Source organism: Borostomias antarcticus (genome assembly GCF_949987555.1).
Source record: "Borostomias antarcticus genome assembly, chromosome: 11".
In the NCBI taxonomy this organism is placed as follows: domain Eukaryota; kingdom Metazoa; phylum Chordata; class Actinopteri; order Stomiiformes; family Stomiidae; genus Borostomias; species Borostomias antarcticus.
The window spans coordinates 20,481,098-20,502,291 of NC_140244.1; the positions used below are offsets into that span (position 1 = coordinate 20,481,098).

Consider the following 21,194-nt stretch of genomic DNA (forward strand, 5'->3'; position numbering starts at 1 on the left):
TGGAGTGCTGCCTGGATGGTTAATATTCTGATACTGTAGGTTCTCCCATCTTCACAAGAATACACTGGAGCTCTGTCAGAGTGACACTCAGGTTCCTGTTTACCTCCCTGGCCTGATTGCTCAGTTTGGCCGGGCGGCCAGGTCTAGGAAGAGACTTCGGGTTCCAAACTTCTTACGTTTACAAATGATGGTGGGCACTGTGCTCTTTGGGACCTGTAAAGCTGCAGAAATGTTTCTGTACCCTTCCAGATCTATGCCTTGACACAATCCTGAGGTCTGCAGATAATTCCTTTGACCCCATGGCTTGGAGTTTGCTCTGACATACCCTGCCAACTGTGGGGCCTTATAAAGGCAGGTATTGGCAATCCCCAATCATGTCCAATCAATTGAATTTACCACAGGTGGACTCCAATTAAGTTGTAGAAACATATCAAGCACTAGCGGAAACAAAATGCCACTCAGCTCATCTTTGGCTGTCATATCAGAGGGTGTGCCCACTTGTGTACATATGATATTTTACATTTCGATTTTTTATAAATTAGCACAAATGTCTAAAAACCAAAATTGAGACAAAAAGTGAACTCAATCTATTGTAGAATAAGTCTGTAACATAATAAAATGTGTTGAAGGTGAAAGGGGTGTGCAGACTTTCAGGATTGACTGTATGTTCCCCCTTAAACAAGCAATTGACTCCCTCCATTCTGTTCACTGTACTGACATGACTAAGTGTAGGTGTGTCCGACGTATTTTCGACCGTGCCAGCGAGGCCAACTGCCCCCCCCCTCCCGACCGAGGGGTTTGAGTTAGACCGTCCGTTATCGCGTGTCTCCTCTGCCACCCTGTGGCTCGTGGGGTGGGGGGAAAGTTGTTCGGGGGGGGTGGTTCTTTAGTTCCGCCTCAGAGGGCATCGCCGTTGTGTCAGCTTTTCCCAGGGGGAGCCGAGCGCTGTCGTGCGGCCACGCAGAAATTCTGTGTGCTCTGGCAAACGGGTTGCTTTTAAAACCCGTCAATGGGTTCAGACACACATTGAGCCTGGGTCCGCCCGGGCCGCTGCGCCGTTTAGCCCCCCCTCCTCACGGCTCACTGGGCCACAGCTAAGCAGCTTTGTCAAGGCCAGCCACCCGCCCCCCCCCACCCCCCCCGGATACTGTAATCCTTCCCCTGAGACCCACCCTCCTTCTAAAGTCCCTCTCCAAGTTTGTGCTATACAGTACCATACACACTCAGACACACACACACACATACACTCATACAGTGCACACACACACACACACACACACACTCACTCACTCACTCACTCACACACACACACACACAGAACACACACACACACACACACATGCACGCACACACACACACTCACACACAAACACACACACATACATACAGTACACACACACACACACACACTCACCCATCCACCCACACACACACACACACACACACACACACACACACACATACAGTACATATGCTAAACAAAATGTTTCCAGTGTTTAATCCACATGATTTGAGTATTCAAGTTGATTCACTGTCCTATTGATTTATTTAGTTGATTTGGATTCATTTAGAATGAGCGGTGATTATATGTATGTGATGTTTCTGTGAGTGTTTGCAGGGTGCTTTATTCTCTACACATAGAGTAGCTGCCAGTTGTTTCTAGACTGACTAGAAAGAGCTGCTTTCTATTGCTTGTTACGCAACCGTTCGCTCAAAGCAATTATGTCTAATCTATGTCTAAGTCCCTAACTGTTCCCCAGTCTTGTCATTATGTATCAAATCATTCCAACATTGTCCTCTACATCAATGTCAGTAGTGCCAGTAGTAGTTTAGTGTCTGTATTCAACACTGATCTTTATTTGCTTTCACATTAACAGTTTTAACCATGAAAACCAGTGTAGTAATGTTGATAAATCACGTCAACATTACTCCTCCTTCCAGCAATGTGTTGCTTTGAATTTCATGTGGTGCAAAGCTTCGCAATACCTCAAATTAAATATCACTTGTTGCCAAAGCACAAAAAACACTGCATAACAATGTTACAATCGTGAGAGATTCACCATCCAACGCTCAGTGCTTTTGTGCTGGTATGGCCCAGTGTGGATTTGATTTGTCATTATGTCCGTAATGTTTGTTCCTACTTGTGCTTCCTGGGGGTCTGTGAAATGTTGAGCTCTAAGGTGAGTGGTGTGCTGTATTTTCACCATGTTTACCTAGTGTGGTGGTATATTGGGTCGGTCTAGAGATAAAGTAGACGCAGTGTTGTGGTATCATCCCTGTAAAAAGAAGGCGTGCTGTGACATCATCTTCACCCTCCTCCTGTCCCGCCCCCTGGGCAGGCGCGTATGGAGCGTACGGACATTGGCACCCTGCTCATCCCCAACGTCAAGGCCTCTGACGCCGGCACCTACCTGTGCATCGCAACCAACTCCATCGGCTCCTCGGAGGCACGCATCGAGGTCACTGTGGCCAGAGGTGAGGGGTCGTAGGGTCACTCGGCCCCGTCCGGTTGAGGGCGACAGTAATGTAGCATCTGTGAATCTGTGGTATTCAAGGATCTGAAACTTTATTGTTGACTCTGAGAAAAAATGTACGTTTGTCTTAAGCTTCCACATGGGCATAGAGATAAAGTGATACCAGATCCCAAATGTACATTATAAACCTTTACAGTACATGTGAACTAGTCTCAACATCAGACCCATGAGAGTTCTTTCACTGATACACTACGTAAGCTACGTTAACTACGTAACTGCATTCAGCAAATCTCTCTATGGGTCTGGGACACTTCATGCAAAAATCAGATGCTCAAATCCTGGCAATTCATTGGTTGCGCAGGAATTCCTGTGACACCAATCAGTAACGACTTTCGCGATCTGGCGTTCCCACCCATAGATATGTCCCGCTCATCTAACCTGGGCTAGCGTCTCTCATTTGCTGCTACGACCTGTCACTATTTTAATTTTGAACCGTCGATAAGCCCTCGAAATTTCAACTTGGGCGGCGAAGTGGCACAGACTCTATTATGTAGTATGTGGAGCGCAGCGATTCAAGTAATATTTTAATATTATTATAATATTTGCCTGGAGAGAGACTACTTAAGAACCAACTCCCCTGTGTTTCTGACAATTCTAACATTCTAACATTCATTTATTTTTATTTTACTTTTATATTACCAGGGAAGTTAGTTAAAGTGACTGTGAACTTGGTTCAAAATAGTGAAAATGCATATTTGATATCAAAGTTTAGTGGGCATATATGATAGCAAAGTTTAGTGTTTCAACACTGTACACATCAATACAGTATGTGCGCTCACCATGATAAATAGGGCCTCATGACATCATCAGACCTTGTTTTATAAATCAGAAAACTAAAAATGTTGAAAAACAGTTTCCTGATCTAACTCCACAATTCAGTACTATACAGATCACAGATTTTCCACACATTTTCAGCAATTACTTTCGAACAAATATAATATGTTTAGCAACAAGTCACAGAATTCAATTTACTGTCACTTTAAGAACATATTCTTATTTGCTTGTTTACACTTGTGTCTGTGTAGCGGACGCCGTAGCCTCAGCCATCTCCATCCAGCCCGCCATAGCTGACGTCCAGGAAGGTCAGAGCCTGGACCTCAACTGCTTCGTCATCGGAAACCCCCCTCCCTCCATCACATGGAGGAGGGCTCGTGGTCGTCTGTCCTCCAATCACCAGGTTGGAATATACATGTCATCGTACGCACACACACCCACACACACATACACACACGCACACACACATACACACACACACACACGCACATACACATGCACACACGCACATACACACACGCACGCACACGCACATTCGCACGCACATACACACACACACACACGTTCACACACAGATTTGTTATTTTTCCGCCTGGATGTGTGAATGTGTGTGTTGACCACTCTGTGTGTGCAGGTCCTGGGCAGCCAGCTGCGTATCCTAGAGGCCAGTGCGGACGACTCAGGAGAGTACATCTGCAGCGTGGAGGGCAGCTCCGGCTCCCCTGTCCGCCAGGCCTCCGTCTCTGTCTCCGTCACCTCCTCCTCCTCACGTAAGTCTTGACCGAGACCGGACAATACCGTCCACAAAGCCCTGGTGGCCGGCAGTCATGAACACAGCAACATACTGTACTGTGATGACTCTAGTGAATCAACATACTGTAACCTACTGTGATGCTACGCTAGTAATCAACATACTGTACTGTGATGCTACGCTAGGCAATCAACATACTGTAACCTACAGTGATGTTACACTAGTAATCAACATACTGTACTGTGCTGTGATGCTACGCTAGGCAATCAACATACTGTACTGTGATGCTACGCTAGGCAATCAACATACTGTAACCTACTGTGATGCTACGCTAGGTAATCAACATACTGTAACCTACTGTGATGCTATGCTAGGTAATCAACATACTGTAACCTACTGTGATGTTACGCTAGATAATCAACATACTGATGCTGAGCTTGGTAATCGTTCTAAGTGGACCAAGTGAAGTCTAGGTATACCAGGAAGCCAGGCTGTTCCAGACTAGCTGACGTTGTCTCTCTCTCCCCCGGTGTGTGGAGCAGGTCTGCAGACCCCCATCATCTCCATCGAGCCCCACAGTGCCGCTGTGCGTCAGGGAGACTCGGCCAGCTTCCGATGCAGGGTCTACAGTGGGGCCCAGCCTGTCAGACTGGAGTGGAAGCTGTCCAGCAACCAGCCTCTGCCAAGTGAGCTGAGGAACACACACACACGCACAGATAGACACACACACACACACACACACAAACAAACAAACACAGAGACACACACACACGCACAAACACAGAGACACACACACACACACACACAACCACACAAACACACACACACCCACAAACACAGACACACACACACACACACACACACACACACATACAAACACATACTGTCCTCTCTTGTCTTCTATTGTCCTCATGTCTTTCCTTCTCTTCTCTTGCCTTCTATTCACACTTAAATTACTTAAAGGAGTAGTGTGCTATTTTGGACATAAAGTGCTATTTGTGGTCTGGCTACCATGAACCTGAAACATACAGACCATAATTTCACTGATCGTTCCACTATTGAGCTAGCTGCAGTTTTTCTGCAGGCTCTCACTGGGCTACAATAGAAGTCAATGGGGCATACGTAAATGCGTTGGAAAACTATGATAAATGTGCTTTTCCAAGATGGGAAAAACAGAGTGTAATCTTACCAGTCTCAGTATGCTGTCCTGTGAAATGTATCGCAATCCAAATATTTTTACATGTTTGGCATGGCCTAGACATAAGCGATCCACTGGCACTGGTTTTCACTGCTCCCATGGAGGACTATGTGCAAGTCATGTCCACATCTCTCAAGGGGTATCTGTGATAGACTGAATAATATGACCTTTAACCTCTCTGTCTTTGTAGCTAATGTCAAGGTCAGCCCCGATGGCTCCGTCATCACTGTCACCAACGCCCACCCTAGCAACCAAGGCACCTATCGCTGTGTGGCTAGCAACCTGTTTGGCATCACCCAGAGCATTGTGTCTCTGATCGTTAGAGGTATGTCACACACACACGCACACACGCACACTCACTCTACTGATGTGCAGTCTTAACCACTCTCTCAACTTGATGACGTCTTGGCTTCTAGCTTCTTCTGGCCCCCGGGTGAAACAGTTTTTTTGCTTCCCTCTGGAATATGTAGGGGCGGGACCTATGCCCACCCTCCCATTGCTCTCTGTAAAGCGCATTGTGTTGCCTCTGTGTATGAAATGCGCTATACAAATAAAGTTTGATTTGATTTCATCTAGAGTCCCCGGTGGCGACGGTCACGCCCACTGGGCCAGTGCGAGTCCGGGTGGGCGAGCCCATCAACCTGGAGTGCCAGGCGTCAGGGGAGCCACGCCCATCCGTCACCTGGCACCGGCTGGACAGCACCCACAAGACCATGCTGAGCAGCCCGGTGCCCATGGAGTCCAACGCCGTCATGCAGGTCTGCAGCCTAGTTCTGGATGCTCAGTCTCTGCACTCGCCTCTCATTCTGGGGCACATCCAAGGGGGTCGCTCTCTCTCTCTCTCTCTCTCTCTCTCTCTCTCTCTCTCACACACACACACGCACGCATGCACACACTGATCTCAGTGAAAATAGAGTCTAAAGCAAAACAGTGAGTTTGGTAGATTGATCGGTTTGACTCCCACACACACACACACACACACACACACACACACACGCACACACACACTGAGCTCAATGAAAATAGAGTCTAAAGCAAAACAGTGAGTTTGGTAGATTGATCGGTTTGACTCCCACACACACACACACACACACACACACACACACACACACACACTGAGCTCAATAACAATGGATTCTAAAGCAAAACAGTGGGTTCAGTAGACTGATCGGTTCGACCCCCTCAGATCCTGGCATCCCGGGCGGAAGACAGCGCCACCTACGTGTGCACGGCGCGCAACAGCGAGGGCACCACCGAGACCAGGGTGGAGGTGATCGTGGAGGGGAGCCAGCTGGTGCCCGTCGCGCCCATGGCCTCCGTGCCCGAGCCCATGATTGTGGTGGTGGCCGACCAGACCGCCACTCTGCGCTGCGACGCCCACGGTAAGGCCCTCCACCGCCACTCTACGGAGCGAGGTCACCGATGAGGTCAAAGAGGGACGTTCTTGTGATAGGCTGAGTCCCCATCAGTAGGGAGGTATTGCGATCTGTGTGGCACAACAAGGCCCGGAAGACGTGCTGAAGAGACCCATAATGGCGACACACACACACACACACACTCCTCTACATGCTCATTTGCTATCGTACGGCTGGTGTTGAATGTATTTTCTATTGCCGTTAACCCCCTCTCTCAGGCGTCCCCCCGCCTAAGATCACCTGGTCCAAACTGCGCGCTCCTCTGCCCTGGACCCACCAGATAGTGGGCAACAGCCTGGTCATCCCCAACGTGATGCGCCAGGACTCCGGGGAGTACATCTGCAACGCCACCAACAGCCTGGGGACCAGCCAGGTCACCATCATGCTGGAGGTGGACAGTGAGTGTCCCTCCATCCTTCCCTCCGTTTATTCCTACTGAACACACCGGTTCACACTCCAGGATACGTGACCGTTCTCTTCAAATAAAAACAATTTAACGTTTAAAAAAATCCCTTAATATATTATGGTTGTTCCAAAGCAGGAGAGAGTTTCTCGTAGGTGTTTTTTTCAGCGACTTGGTCGGACCAAGCAAAGACAGCGACGTAATCTGGTGTTCAAATCAATCAATCAATCAATCAAAGCTTTATTTGTATAGCGCATTTCATACACAGAGGCAACACAATGCGGTGTTCAGCCATGCTGCTACCTAACCGGTGGTTTCGTCCCTCGCCCTAACCCTCCGTGTGTCTCCGCCCCCTAGCCCCTCCATACGCCACCTCCCTGCAGGGCGACGTGTCCGTGCGCGTGGGGGAGGTGATCCGCCTGCAGTGCCTGGCCCACGGAACCCCGCCCCTGACCTTCAAGTGGACCAAGCTGAACGGCACCCTGCCCCGCAGGGCGGTGCAGCAAGCGGGGGATCTCCAGATAAACCTGGCAACCGCCGAGGACTCCGGCACGTACAAGTGCGTAGCCAGCAACAACGTGGGCAAGAGCGAAACCGAGGCCAAAGTGACCGTCCGATGTAAGTATTGTGGAATGACGGGCGTCCCCTCATGAAATAAAAATATATTGCGATATATTGGAAAATATAATGTCATATACTGTATCAAACAATGCATTTCCATATAAAGGAAACTAGTAGTCGTTATATTTTCCAATATACTGCAATTTATGAAAAGCGGCAATTCCTTATGTGTTACTCAATATACAGTATTATGTATGTATCATATATTACTCTGTATATTTCCTCCATATATTTTACATTGACAGTTAATATATAGGGGAATATATTTTCTTTGCATAAGGGTCTCCACCTCTTTATGAAACAAGTCCACCTTCAATTATACGTCTATCTCTCTCCCTCCATCTCTCTCCCTCCATCTCTCCCCCTCCCCAGCCCCTCTGGCGGTCCGCGTGTCCCCCCAGGTGGAGGTCAAGGCTCGGGGCAGCGCCGTGGAGTTCACCTGCTCGGCGGCCGGCGGGCCGGAGACCACCATCGAGTGGCTGAAGGAGGGCGGGCCCCTGCCGCCCAACCACCACATCAAGGACGGCGTGCTGAGGTGACCGCCATCCGTCTCCAGAGAGCGCATCGCATCAACCCGGCCTCATCTTTGCACTTTGGAGTGCAAAGAGTGCCGGGAGAGATATTAGGGTTTGTTAGGGTCTATCAGAAATGTGTGGTTTGAGATCTTGTCTTTGTGTGTGTGTGTGTGTGTGTGTGTGTGTGTGTGTGTGTGTGTGTGTGTGTGTGTGTGTGTGTGTGTGTGTCTCATGTAGGATTGAGAACCTGGAGCAGAGCAACGAGGGCGTCTACATCTGCAGGGCCACCACACTGTTCGGTCAGGCCCAGGACACGGCCAAGCTCACCATCCAAGGTCTGTCTGTCACTCTGTCACTCTGTGTGACACTGTCTGTCGGTCGTCTAGAGGCACAGGCCAATAGTAAAGATCCTAGAATAGCTAACAGGCAGATCTGCAAGTCAGGTCACCTTTAACCACATACAGTATGCAAAGGAACATCAATTTGACTCTCAGCTTCACTGCATACCTTCAAACACCCACTACTGTACAATCCATCCCAATAAAGTCCATTCTGAGAGCATACAGCCTTGGTGCTGCCCTCCCAGCTTCTGTGGTGGCCAATGTGAACCCCCCCCCCCCCCCCCCCCATGTCTTTGTCCAGCCCTGCCCAGGGTCATGATCAACGTACGGACGTCGGTGCAGATGGTGATGGTGGGGAACTCGGTGGAGTTCGAGTGCCAGGCCATCGGCGAGCCCCAGCCCACGGTGCGCTGGAGCAAGGTGGGCGGAGCCCTGCCCGCCCACATCGTGGTGACGGGCGGCATGCTGAAGATCGAGCAGGTGACGGAGCAGGATGCCGGACAGTACCGCTGCACCGCCACCAACGACGTGGGCTCGGTCCAGTCCCAGGTGGACCTGCGCGTCCAGTGTGAGTGCGCTGTGTGGACAGTACCAGTCCTAGTCTCTGTACACATAGACATACAGATGTTCACAAATACAAAGGTTAACCATTTCTTATACCTCTTTGACCCTGATCGTGTGTGTGTGTGTGTGTGTGTGTGTGTTTGAACAGCCCTGCCCCAGATTGCTGGCCTCCCAGAGGTCAAGGAGGTCACGGTGGGGTCAGATGCTGTCCTGCCCTGCGTGGCCTCAGGGTACCCTGAACCAGAGATCAAGTGGTCCAAGGTAACCATAACAACCAGTATCTCTCGTCACTGCTCTCGGAAGAAATCAGAAATCGAAAAAGTCCTCCTTATTATGGGATGTTATTGTCACAATTCCTGACTGTTCCATGATCCGCGTGTGTGTGTGTCCCAGCTTCATGGCGAGCTCCCCCCTAAGTGTGGGAACGGCAGTGGCAGCATCCTAACAGTCCCCAAAGTCACCCACGAGGATTCTGGGACATATGTGTGTGCTGCCATCAACAAGCAAGGCAGAGTGGAGGCCTTCACCAACCTCACCGTGCATGGTGGGTCCACTGGGAACACAAATGCACGCACGCACACACACACAAACACACACACACACACACACACACACATACTGTACACACACACACTCAACCTACATACAGGGTATGTACATAACCTACATACAGTATGTTTGCTAGAAAGTGGCTTATTTTGTGTCCAACCCTGTGTCTCTGTGCTGCCTCCCCAGAGAGAGTGATGCCTTACTTCACCCAGGAGCCCGTGTCCTACCTCACCCTGCCCACCATCAAGAACGCATACAAGGCCTTCAGCATCAAGATCACCTTCAGACCTGACAACGTGGATGGTGAGGACCCAACACCTAAAGACAAAGTGGGCCTATTTCCTGCTATCGGGCCTCGTCCAATTCAAACGTGTCCATCGTGTGTCGATTCAACTGAATGTTTCTACTGATACAGGGGAGTATTCCAGGAAGTGGTTTTAGTGAAAACTCTGTTAGTTTGTTATTGAATTGAATTGAATCTCAGGGTTAAAAAAACTTGCGTTTCACTAAAGAGATTTCACTAAACCCGCGTTCTGGAAGAACCCCCAGGACCATACATGTGAAGTTATTTCAGTTTTCTTGACTTCTATTTATTGTTTGTCCATGTGTGACCCCTCCCTCCTCTCTCCCCCCTCTCTCTCTCTCTCTCTCTCTCACCCCTTGGTGTGAGGAGGTCTCATACTGTACGCGGGTGAGTGAGTACCGGTGTTGGGATTCTGATCCTGGTGCATTCTGGGATACCCAGTAAAGATGCCAGTGATGCAGAACCTACCTATCCCATAATGAACCCAGAGAGAAATGTCTTTTTGGGAATGACGGACATGCTGGCAGAACAGCCGGTCGATGCGGACCGTAGCACGCTGGTGACGGTGTACCATTGTAGGAGGCTGATGCACAGAATGATCTAGAATGATTCATCTACCTCCAGCTGCATCGGCTTCTACAGTAGCTATACGACTGCACCGCTGCTACTGAAACACAAACTCCGTAGAAGCGCAGAACTGCGCAATTTCGGTGCTGCTAGGCCTGGCCAATAGACAAACATTTTCCAGGAGCTTGCTCGATCGTCTCGTTGAGAGAGGTCAGGGAAGAATTTTTACAGCTCACTTTTCTGGCCCCCGGGTGAAACTGTTTTTTTGCTTCCCTCTGGAATATGTAGGGGTGGTACCTATGCCCACCCTGCCATTGCTCTATGTAAAGCACATTGTGTTGCCTCTGTGTATGAAATGCGCTAGTATGAAGTTTGATTTGATTTGATTTGGCTGTTGAGACGCACAGCACAGGGCTCTACAGTAGTGCTGTTCCAAAGGAGCGGACTGTAGCAGTGTGCTGCCAGGGACCCCTTGGGCATTCATAAAAAATGTGACGTAGTCGGCAGCGTCAACATCGTTGCAGCGTCATGACAAAGTTACCTGCCGATGTCACATTGCCCCAAATGCCGCAAGGAGGAGACGAGATTGCTTCCATGCGAAACTAGCCCAGAGAACGAGTCACATTCAAGCAACCCGATCTCTCTGTCCCGGTCACTCGCATCCAGAGCCAAAAATATGGATCAGATAACTATTACAGTGTACAGGGCAATACTGTATAGGAGGAGGCATGGTTGTATACATGAAAGTGCTGCGTAGCTCAGTGAGTAAGCATGTTTCTTTGGCATGCAGCCTGGGGCAGACAGGCAGTGTGAGATGTGGTGCAGTGCCCAGAGATGCCCAGGGGGTGGCAGCAGATGGCAGTATAACCTGGCTGTGACTGTCCCCAGCTTGGCCCTGGCCTGAACCCCGAAACTGAATAAATACATAGCATGCTGCTTTACCATCATCAGCTTTCAGAAAGAATGACCTCGGCTTCTCTTGTGACTTCTCGAGGTGTGTGTGTGTGTGTGTGTGTGTGTGTGTGTGTGTGTGTGTGTGTGTGTGTGTGTGTGTGTGTGTGTGTGTGTGTGTGTGTGTGTGTGTGTGTGTGCAATGCTAATGGTGCCTCCACTGCTGCGCTAGGTATGATCATCTATAACGGCCAGAGGAGGACCACAGGAGCAGACTTCATCTCTCTGGGACTGGTGGGCGGAAGGCCTGAGTTCAGGTGAGAGCACCTGTCTCACTCACACCTGTCTCTCTATCACCTGTCTCTCTAGCTCTACCTGTCTTATCTCTCACGCCTGTCCCTCTCTCACCTGTCCCTCTCAGACCTCTCTATCTCTCACCTCTCTCTCTTCTCTCTCACCTGTCTCTCTCAGACCTCTCTATCTCTCACCTGTCTCTCTCAGACCTCTCTATCTCTCACCTGTCTCTCTCTTCTCTCTCACCTGTCTTTCTCTCAGCTGGCTCTCCCTCGCCTGCCTCTCTCACCTGTCTCTCTCACCTCTCACCTGTTTCTCCTTTGCTTGTCTCTCTCTCACCTGTCTCTCTCTCACCTGTCTCTTTCACCTGTCTCTCTCTTACCTGTCTCTCTCTCACCAGTCTCTCTCACCTGTCTCTCTCTCACCTGTCTCTCTCACCTGTTTCTCTCACCTGTCTCTCTCACCTCTCACCTGTTTCTCCTTTGCTTGTCTCTCTCTCACCTGTCTCTCTCACCTGTTTCTCTCCCCCGTCTCTCACACCTGTCTCTCTCTCACCTGTCTCTCCCTCACCTGTCTACCGCTCTCTGGAGCAGCTTAGACATCCTTCCCAAAAACATTAAGGAGTTTATTCTCAAAGCCCCCATTCGCCACCCACCCTATGATGACCGTATGTAAGAGGAACCTCACCCGTTGTGTCCTGGTAGGTTTGACGTGGGCTCCGGCATGGCCACCATCCGCTACCCCACCCCTATCAAGCTGGGGGAGTTCCACACAGTGGAGCTGTACCGCAACCAGACCCAGGGAAGTATCGTCGTAGACGGAGACACCCCTGTCAATGGCAGCTCACAGGTACACACACACGTGCACACGCACACACACACACCAGATAAGTCATACACTACATAAAAACATACAGTATTTTAGGGAACGTTACTGTATGTAGGGAAGTAGAGATTGATATCTGAGTCATACCAAATAAAAGGCAGTACTTGGGTTGTGTCCTCAGCCTCACCCACAGATTACAGAATTCCCCGGAATGACTTCGCATCAGGAAATGACTCATGAATCTTGTTTCCTTGTCTGATGCTGCAGGGCAAGTTCCAGGGCCTGGACCTGAATGAGGAGCTGTTTGTGGGCGGCTACCCCAACTACACCCTCCTGGCCAAGACTGCTGACATCAAGACCGGCTTCGTTGGTGAGAGAACAGCTCGTGTTCAGAAAGTACCGTTCGCCCTCTCTCTCAGGGACTATTCAACCATTAAATACTGCATACAGTACATAGATTTACACTGCTACTGTACATGTTGCCTGTAGCAGGAGAGTGTGCGTACGTGTGTGTACAGCTTGTGTTCATGGCAGCCTAGGACACACGGTACTGTACACACAGGTTGGTCGTAAGAGGGACCCAGCAACTGGGGACACCCAAAAAGGGGGTTAAACACCTCACTAAGTACTGCTCTGTCTCTGCTGTCATTGGCGGAGACGCTACTACTGGTACTGTTCCTTTGGAGAAAAAGAAAGCTATGCTGCTGGTCCATGACCTTGTGAATGTATATTAATTGTACCTTCAGTATTTGTGTCCCTGTATGTTTTGTCTGTGTGGACATAAATAAATTGTGTGCGTGCGTGCGTGTGTGTGCGTGTTTGTGTGTGTGTTTGTGTGTGTGTGTGTGTGTGTGCGTGCATGTGTGTGCGTGCGGGCGTGCATGTGTGTGTGTGTGTGTGTGTGTGTGTGTGTGTGAGTGTTTGAGACATCCTGCTGACCCAACGTGTCGTTGTGATGTGCAGGCTGTATCCGTCAGCTGATCATCCAAGGTGAAGAGGTCATCTTCAAAGACCTGGACCGCAGCTCCACAGGCGTGTCCAACTGTCCCACCTGCAAGGACCGCCCCTGTCAGGTCTGGACACACCCACCCCGTCTCCCTCATACAAACCACCATCACAGTACATCACCATTATTACATTACATGACAGTCATTTAGGAGATGCTTTTATCTGGAAACACTTTACAATAAGGGTACATTAATAAGCATTAGTTAATGCATTATTAAGCATTAAGAAACAGTTAACTAATGTCTCTATTAGCCATTTACTAATGTTATTTATGTTATATAAGGTTAACTCACCTAACCCTAACCCTAACCTTAACTAAGGTATTAATTAACATTAGTAACCTAACCTAACCCTAAATAAGCATTAATTAACAGTTAACTAATGTTTTTTGTGACTCTTATTGTAAAGTGTGACCTTTTATCCAAAGCGACTTACAATAATTACATTTAACGTAGGTAGTCAGTGTACTACTACTCACCAGAACTCACAAGTGCATCTCCTTTCGAAACAGGTGACTAAGATAAGATAAGATAAGATAAGATATACTTTAATAGTTCCTGTGGGGGAAATTTGGGGTTGTAATAGTATAACCTACGCTGCACTACGGGGGGTTGCAGTGTAACCAAGAGTGTGTCTCTGTCCGGCTGCAGAACGCCGGTGTGTGTGACGACTCGGAGGCCAGCCTGTACAAGTGCAAGTGCCCCAGATCATTCACAGGAAGCAACTGCCAGCACCACACCTCACTGCACTGCCACTCAGGTAAGCACTGACTGACTGACTCACTGACTGACTGACTGACTGACTGACTGAATCACTGACTGACTGACTGACTGAATCACTGACTGACTGACTGACTGACTGACTGACTGACTGACTCACTGACTGACTCACTGCCTCACTGACAGTCTGCCTCACTGACAGTCTGCCTGATAGGGTCGTCAGCGTAACATCACCTGACCCTTGGATCTGACCTCTGACCCCTGTTTATGCTCTGTCGCTCTTCCTGTTTATTAGTAGCCAAACGTGTCCTATTGCTGTCAATGTGTCTCTATGTGTTTCTCAATGTGTTTTTCCTAATGTGGGAGATTCAGACACTAGTGACCGGCTGTCCAGACAAGGCCTGTCTGGACAACGCTATCTCCTGATTTTGAGTAGAGAGACTAGGTAGCCTCAGGTTCTGAGTGTCTCCGTCTCTGACCGCCACAGAGGCCTGCGGACCGGACGCCACCTGCATCGCCCGCACCTCCGGGATGGGCTACGACTGCCGCTGCCACCTGGGCAAGTCTGGGAACAAATGCATGAACGGTAAGAAACATGTCATTATGTCACTTTTCTAGTGCCACGTAGGAAAAGAGACCTGTCAGCCAGAACGAGGGCCTGGGGATGACCAGGTCAGGTCTAGTAGTCATGGAAACCTCCGTCCCCGCCCCCCCCCCCCCCCCCCCCACATGAGCAGACTGTTAGTTTACCTGGTTACAAGCGCTGCGTCCTGCTTCCTGCAGGCGAGCTGGTGACCACGCCCCTGTTTGACGGCGAGGAGTCCTACATCGCCTACCCCCCCCTGACCAAGGTTCACGACGACCTGCGCATCGAGCTGGAGTTCAAGCCCCTGGGCCTGGACGGCCTGATGTTCTTCAGCGGAGACAGGAAGATGAAGGTGGAGGACTTTGTGGCGGTCTCCATGGTGGACGGACACGTGGAGTTCCGTTACGAGCTGGGCACAGGTACGACAGGTCGCCGCTTCAAACAGAGTGTCCTGCCCGGTTCTGGACCGCACGGCCTGCTCTCACTAACCATCCCCACAGTGGTCCAGCTTCATGCCCACTGAGTCTGAGTTGCCGTATCAGTGGAAGTGTGTGTTCGTTTCGGTCTCCAGGGCAGGCCATCCTGCGTAGCCAGGAGCCGGTGTCCCCGGGCCAGTGGCACCGTGTGACGGCCGAGCGCAACAAGAAAGACGGCTACCTGAAGGTGGACCAGGGTCCGGAGGAGAGGCGCACCTCCCCGGGGAAGGCCCAGGGCCTCAACATCCACACCCCCATGTACCTCGGAGGGGTCCCCAGCATGGACATCCTGCCCAAGCCCGCCAACGTCAGTCGGCTTTTTGACGGCTGCATAGGAGAGGTCAGACCAAAGATACGCTACGCAAACAACACTTTTCCTACTATTACTTAACAACCATCACTCCTCATGTCGAAAATCCAGACATTCACCAAAACCAATATGATTGCTCTCCCCAATAATTCGATATGATTTAAACACAGGGAAAGATTCCATGTCAAACCCCCCCCCACCACTTTGTCTTGTCCTCTGTTCAGGTGTCCATCAACGGTAAGAAGGTGGACCTGTCCTACAGCTTCACAGAGAGCCGGGCCATCGGCCAGTGCGTGGACAACAGCCCGTGTGACCGCCGACCCTGTCTGAACGGGGGGAGCTGCATGTCCAGCCCCGAATATGAGTACCAGTGCCTCTGCAAGGACGGCTTTGAGGGTGAGCGCTGGACCACAGCGGTTAGCGCACAGGAAAGATCACATAGAAGGACTTAAAGTGTAGCATAAGCAGGTCTAAATGTTATCCGAGCTTTTGTTAGTGTTGCCTGCTATTTTCCCAGTGTGAGGATTTTGTTATTGACTGAGATCTTTGCCTTTTTAGCGTCAACTTGCCCCTAACCATCGACCCCTAATCGTGTGTGTGTGTGTGTGTGTGTGACCCCCCAGGCGAGCGTTGTGAGGTGGTGAAGGACGTGTGCCAGCGGGACTCTCAGTGTCTGAACGGCGGCGGCTGTTCGGGCGGACAGTGCGTGTGCGCCCCCGACTTCAGCGGACCCCTCTGCGAGGAACGTGAGTGCAGCGTCGTCTCCCTCCGCACTTCACACCGCGTTCAGCAGCGTGATAGTCCCGCCCTGTCCTCGACATGTCCACTCTCATAGAGAACGAAGACTGCCGTCTCCTGAACGAATGGAGCGATGCGAAGAAGCAGCATCGTAGCTATTCACTACTTCATTCTCCTCTGAAGTAGTCGATCTGCCAGTCTTCTGGTCTTCAGTATGGGACTGTAGGAGCACATGATGTGATGATTGTAGTCGCCGGTGCTGTGTCTTCATTAGCTGGGAGATACAGACACGCTGTAGAGGATCTCATCCCTCCTCTTCACAACAGATGTGGGTTAGAGCTTCCAGACAGGCCTGCTGACCCCTGCTGGCCACGCCCACCTGGCCTCTGGAAGCTGTATGCAAGGGGCCCCATCTGTGCTTTTGGCAGGAAGGGTCCCATATGATTCTGACCCTCCACAGCCAGCAAACATCAGACAGTGTTTAGGGTTAGGGTCAAGGGTTAGGGTTAGGGTTTGGGTTAAGGCCCAGCAAAGCGCTGTGTGTAGCGTAGGTATCCGCATGATGAAGTGTGTCTCACCCCATGGCTGTATCCCCCACACACGCAGGCCGAGCAGCCACCTTCTCCGAGGCCCTGTGGAGTTTGGAGGGTAGCGGGGCCAATGGTACAGTATCAACACCCTCAGTATGCCTGACAATGCCGTCCGTAACTAACAGGGGCCCGTCGGTCTGTCCCTGGGGCCCCACCGTCCACCCGGACACGCCCGTCGTCCTAACACACAGAGAAATCAAACACTACATGTCTGTACACCACTGGTGACCGGGCTTCTGTCCTGTGGAATGTTGGGAGAGGGGAATTCTATGTTCAAGGCTAATGGCTGTGCTGTATAATGCAGTTACTGTAGATAATGTATCACTGCCTGGCAGTTGTCACTCATCAGTTTCTGGAACAGCGGTATTGATTTCCTCCATGTTGATATCTACTGTTGTTCTTTGAGATTCTAGAAATGTAGAATTCCCCTTTTTTCATATCCGTAAGTGTCTTCTCAAATCTCTAACTACTCACTGCAACACAAACTCTCGTCTCCGTCTTCAGAACTACCTGTTCAAAAACTGAGAAAGAAAATCTCAATTTCCATTACTTGTTTCGTTGGACACTGAGAGCAAGAAGAGCATTTGCATACTTTGATCAGGGATGTTGTCAGTTACTAACCACTAAAAGCGTTTCTCTAGACAGTACTATGCTACTGTATGTGTATGTGAAAGGTGTTTGGGTGAGTTGAAGTCTCTTGCGAGGATATCTGCAGTACTTGCATGGAGCCGTGATTTTGGTCCAATCTCAGATGCCTGCCGTTGATGTTGGGACAGAGATGTAGTGTGTGAGGAATGAGGAATGAGCCAGACTGATGGGAATGGTGTCTCTCTGTGGAGTCTAGCTCTGTTTGTTGGATTTCTTGAATCTTGAATCTACAAATGTTGGAAGCATGGAACAGGAATAGGTCACCGTTTTGGCAGCAAATTTGCAAATCGTAATAACATTTTTACATGATTGCACTTTTATACTAGTCAATATAAGGCTCTTTATTCTTAGTATTACCTCTTATTTTAAGGAGGCAATACACATTGATGGTATTCTTACTTTGTTATTTTATAACATCAATGTTCTTGTATCTAACCAAGACTGTTTGACCAAGGTGACGTCTACTCCCCTGCCACAGGAGGGCGCTATAACACTGAGGCACACAGATCACAGCTCACAGGAAATGAAAGGGTTCATTTGTTTTTGTGTAACTATGTTTTTTGTAGATGCTCCTTCTGCATATGCTGCTGGTTTCCAGGGCAACGGATACCTTGACCTTCCCAAGTCTACTTTCCCCAGAAGGTGAGCGGTCTCTATTTTGGGGTCCTTGTTCCTGCTGAAACTGGTTATTTATGGCTTTTCTGCTACTTGTGAGTGCTAATGGTCCTGCTTGTGTTCCAGCTCCCACGACTCACCAGAGACCATCGAGCTGGAGGTCCACACCACCTCCTCCGAAGGGCTGATCCTGTGGCAGGGAGTGGTAGGTCCTGGTCCTGCCACCTCTCCCCCCATCCTCCTCACCTCACCTCTCTCACCCAGTCACCAAACCCTGTCCAGTCCTTCTAACGCACAGCACCACCCTCCCTAATTCACCCACTCACCCAGACTACAGCATTGTGATTCAGCCATGCTCTCACGTTCACTCACCTACAAGTATGACGCGTAAAAACCATCTGGCACCTAACTGATGTTCCCTCCTAATAGCGCACTCTCAAACAGCAACATTCTCATCACCGCACTGACTGTCGGGCATGTCGTCTGTCTGCCAGCAGCCCTGTGTTGTAACGGCACGGTTCTGACTCCACTACCGCATGCTGCCTGTTGTGCTTTGCCTAACTCACCCTCCATCTTCCCCAGGAGACCAATGGCCCACGCCATGTGCGCAGGATGCATGCTAGTAAAAAGGTATCCGCACCAACAAAACACCTGCGCCGCTGTACTTTTCAAAACAAGGGCTTCTTGTACAGGTATACCGCGTACGATGCCTTTTTCAGTCATACGTTATATCTGTTGTCATCGCTGAGAAGAACACGTTTTGAAATGTACAAGAATTTGGAAAATGTGACATCTGGTGTCACCCTGGGCCGTGGCAGCTACACTGCTTGTTGTGTCACTGCATGGAAGTCGGTTTGTGCGACGCTGAATAAGTGGCATAGTGATTACAGGTATCTGTGTCATTCAGGTAATGCTACTACAGTAATTAGTCTAATTACAACACTGAAACACATTCCCTGGACTGGGAATAGCTGTGCACTGATTAGGCAAAGAAGACCATTCTCTAGTTGCTAATTGACTTTGCCACATTGGCAGCAAAGTAGGCTACGTGCAATGGACATTAGGCTTATTTGTGTGCAGTATAAACTGTCACATCTGACAAAGGAAGGGGACTGTATGATATCCTGCGACTTTTATTGTCATCTAAATAACCCTTGTTTCCAGGAACTGGGAGATCAAGGCAAAGGCAAGGACTTCATTAGTCTTGGTCTACAAAATGGACGCTTAGTTTTCAGGTGAATCATTACTTTCAGCACCTTCAGGTGCACAGTGTTACTATGATAGTGTTCCCTTAATGCTTACAATAGACACACAGTAGTAGAGTGTGCATCTCTGGTGGGTTTGTCATCCAGGCCCACTGACGCTGTGTGAATGTGTGTGTGTGTGTGTGAATGTGTGTGTGCCGTCCACAGCTACCAGCTGGGAAGCGGGGAGGCAGAGATCTTGTCCCGAGAGGCCATCAATGATGGCAAGTGGCACAAGATCACAGCAGTCAGGTACTGTGCTGTCACAGTGTACCCACCCTCAGGTCACATTCACGCCAATCTCCTCAGTGCTCAGAACGAAGGTCTTCTCTCATCTTCTGTCCCGGCAGAACTGGCAGAGACGGCTACATCCAGGTAGACGGAGGAACCATTAGACCCGGGCAGTCCAAGGGTAAAAGCATCATGGTGAACACCAAAGGCAGCATATACCTGGGTAAGATTCACATTCACATTTTTATTCAGACAAGTAGGCTTGCGCCTCTGAGGAGTTTGACTAGGTCTGCTAGTGCATGACAATAAAAATAGCGCAAGGACAAGGGGAACATGGACAGTGTGCACCGAAAAATGTGGAGTGAAAAATATATGATTTTGAAAGATTGTGTGTGTGTGTGTGTGTGTGTGTGTGTGTGTGTGTGTGTGTGTGTGTGTGTGTGTGTGTGTGTGTGTATTTTGGTTGATCCTGGGTTGTGTGTGTGTGTGTGTGTGTGTGTGTATTTTGGTTGATCCTGGGTTGTGTGTGTGTGTGTGTATGTGTGTGTGTGTGTGTGCGTGTTTGTGTGTGTGTGTGTGTATTTCGTTGATCCTGTGTTGTGTGTGTGTGTGTGTGTGTGTGTGTGTGTGTGCGTGAGTGCGTGTGTGTGTGTGTGTGTGTCTGTGTATTTCGGTTGATCCTGGGTTGTGTGTGTGTGTGTGTGTGTGTGTGTGTGTGTGCGTGTGTGTATGTGTGTGCGTGTGTGTGTGCGTGTGTGTGTGACAGGGGGAGCCCCAGACACAGCGGTCCTGACCGGAGGGAAGTTCTCCTCGGGGATCTCTGGCTGCGTGAGGAACCTGTCTCTGATGAACGGCCGGCCGGGTCTGGGTCAGCAACCGGCCAGAACCGTCGACCTGCAGCTCCACGCCGCCAGCGGCAAAAACGTCAAGCACTGCTCCTCATAGACAGCAGCCCATACACAGTACACTCTCTCTCTCACACACACATACACAGACACACACACATGCACACACCCCCAGAGACTATGGAGAAATTATACAATCACACACACACAACCAGCCCACTCACAGAGACTTACACAAACACATACACACGTGGTGCTTTGCTGCTACCAAAAAAAAAATCACAACACAAAAGGATACTTTGCTCTGTGTGCATTAAACCAAAAAAAAAGAGAAAAATGAAATGATATTAACAAGTCTTCTCTTCCTCAGTGTTGTATTCTCAATGAAGGACTATTAACACAGGAGACCCGGTTCAGTTTACACATACTCCCTGCAGTAGTTTTAGTTTTGAGAAGAGAGTAAAACGCTATAGCCCTTCTACGATGGGTCAGATCCTATGGAGTTGGAGATGTTTTTACAGCACTGAATTTTTATTTATATACATATAAATATATATTATATATTTGTGGGGGAAAACATGCGAACTAACCATAACCGCTCTTTTTATCTTCCTAGAGTTGATTCTGGGTTCTAATAC

At 49.5% G+C, this 21,194-nt stretch overlaps 1 protein-coding gene across 1 annotated transcript in view; it reads left to right on the top strand.

The window, feature by feature from the left end:
• Window positions 1-20,726, top strand: part of hspg2 (heparan sulfate proteoglycan 2) — a gene marked incomplete at its 5' end in the record, with an annotated part of 98,700 nt that extends 77,974 nt beyond the window's left edge. Inside the window, 34 exons of the mRNA XM_084445331.1 lie at window positions 2,340-2,475; window positions 3,560-3,711; window positions 3,943-4,078; window positions 4,602-4,745; window positions 5,448-5,582; window positions 5,834-6,015; window positions 6,444-6,639; window positions 6,891-7,070; window positions 7,433-7,693; window positions 8,069-8,231; window positions 8,449-8,546; window positions 8,854-9,120; window positions 9,265-9,377; window positions 9,510-9,660; window positions 9,852-9,968; window positions 10,339-10,356; window positions 11,660-11,744; window positions 12,426-12,570; window positions 12,814-12,916; window positions 13,510-13,619; window positions 14,205-14,313; window positions 14,761-14,859; window positions 15,057-15,278; window positions 15,431-15,675; window positions 15,870-16,041; window positions 16,269-16,391; window positions 16,990-17,046; window positions 18,188-18,263; window positions 18,363-18,441; window positions 18,819-18,866; window positions 19,401-19,471; window positions 19,649-19,732; window positions 19,831-19,934; window positions 20,478-20,726. Of these exons, the coding sequence (XP_084301457.1) occupies window positions 2,340-2,475; window positions 3,560-3,711; window positions 3,943-4,078; window positions 4,602-4,745; window positions 5,448-5,582; window positions 5,834-6,015; window positions 6,444-6,639; window positions 6,891-7,070; window positions 7,433-7,693; window positions 8,069-8,231; window positions 8,449-8,546; window positions 8,854-9,120; window positions 9,265-9,377; window positions 9,510-9,660; window positions 9,852-9,968; window positions 10,339-10,356; window positions 11,660-11,744; window positions 12,426-12,570; window positions 12,814-12,916; window positions 13,510-13,619; window positions 14,205-14,313; window positions 14,761-14,859; window positions 15,057-15,278; window positions 15,431-15,675; window positions 15,870-16,041; window positions 16,269-16,391; window positions 16,990-17,046; window positions 18,188-18,263; window positions 18,363-18,441; window positions 18,819-18,866; window positions 19,401-19,471; window positions 19,649-19,732; window positions 19,831-19,934; window positions 20,478-20,656 (4,560 nt within the window). The 3' untranslated portion in view covers window positions 20,657-20,726. The remainder of the gene's footprint in view (window positions 1-2,339; window positions 2,476-3,559; window positions 3,712-3,942; window positions 4,079-4,601; window positions 4,746-5,447; window positions 5,583-5,833; window positions 6,016-6,443; window positions 6,640-6,890; window positions 7,071-7,432; window positions 7,694-8,068; window positions 8,232-8,448; window positions 8,547-8,853; window positions 9,121-9,264; window positions 9,378-9,509; window positions 9,661-9,851; window positions 9,969-10,338; window positions 10,357-11,659; window positions 11,745-12,425; window positions 12,571-12,813; window positions 12,917-13,509; window positions 13,620-14,204; window positions 14,314-14,760; window positions 14,860-15,056; window positions 15,279-15,430; window positions 15,676-15,869; window positions 16,042-16,268; window positions 16,392-16,989; window positions 17,047-18,187; window positions 18,264-18,362; window positions 18,442-18,818; window positions 18,867-19,400; window positions 19,472-19,648; window positions 19,733-19,830; window positions 19,935-20,477) is intronic.
• Window positions 20,727-21,194: the final 468 nt, after the last annotated feature.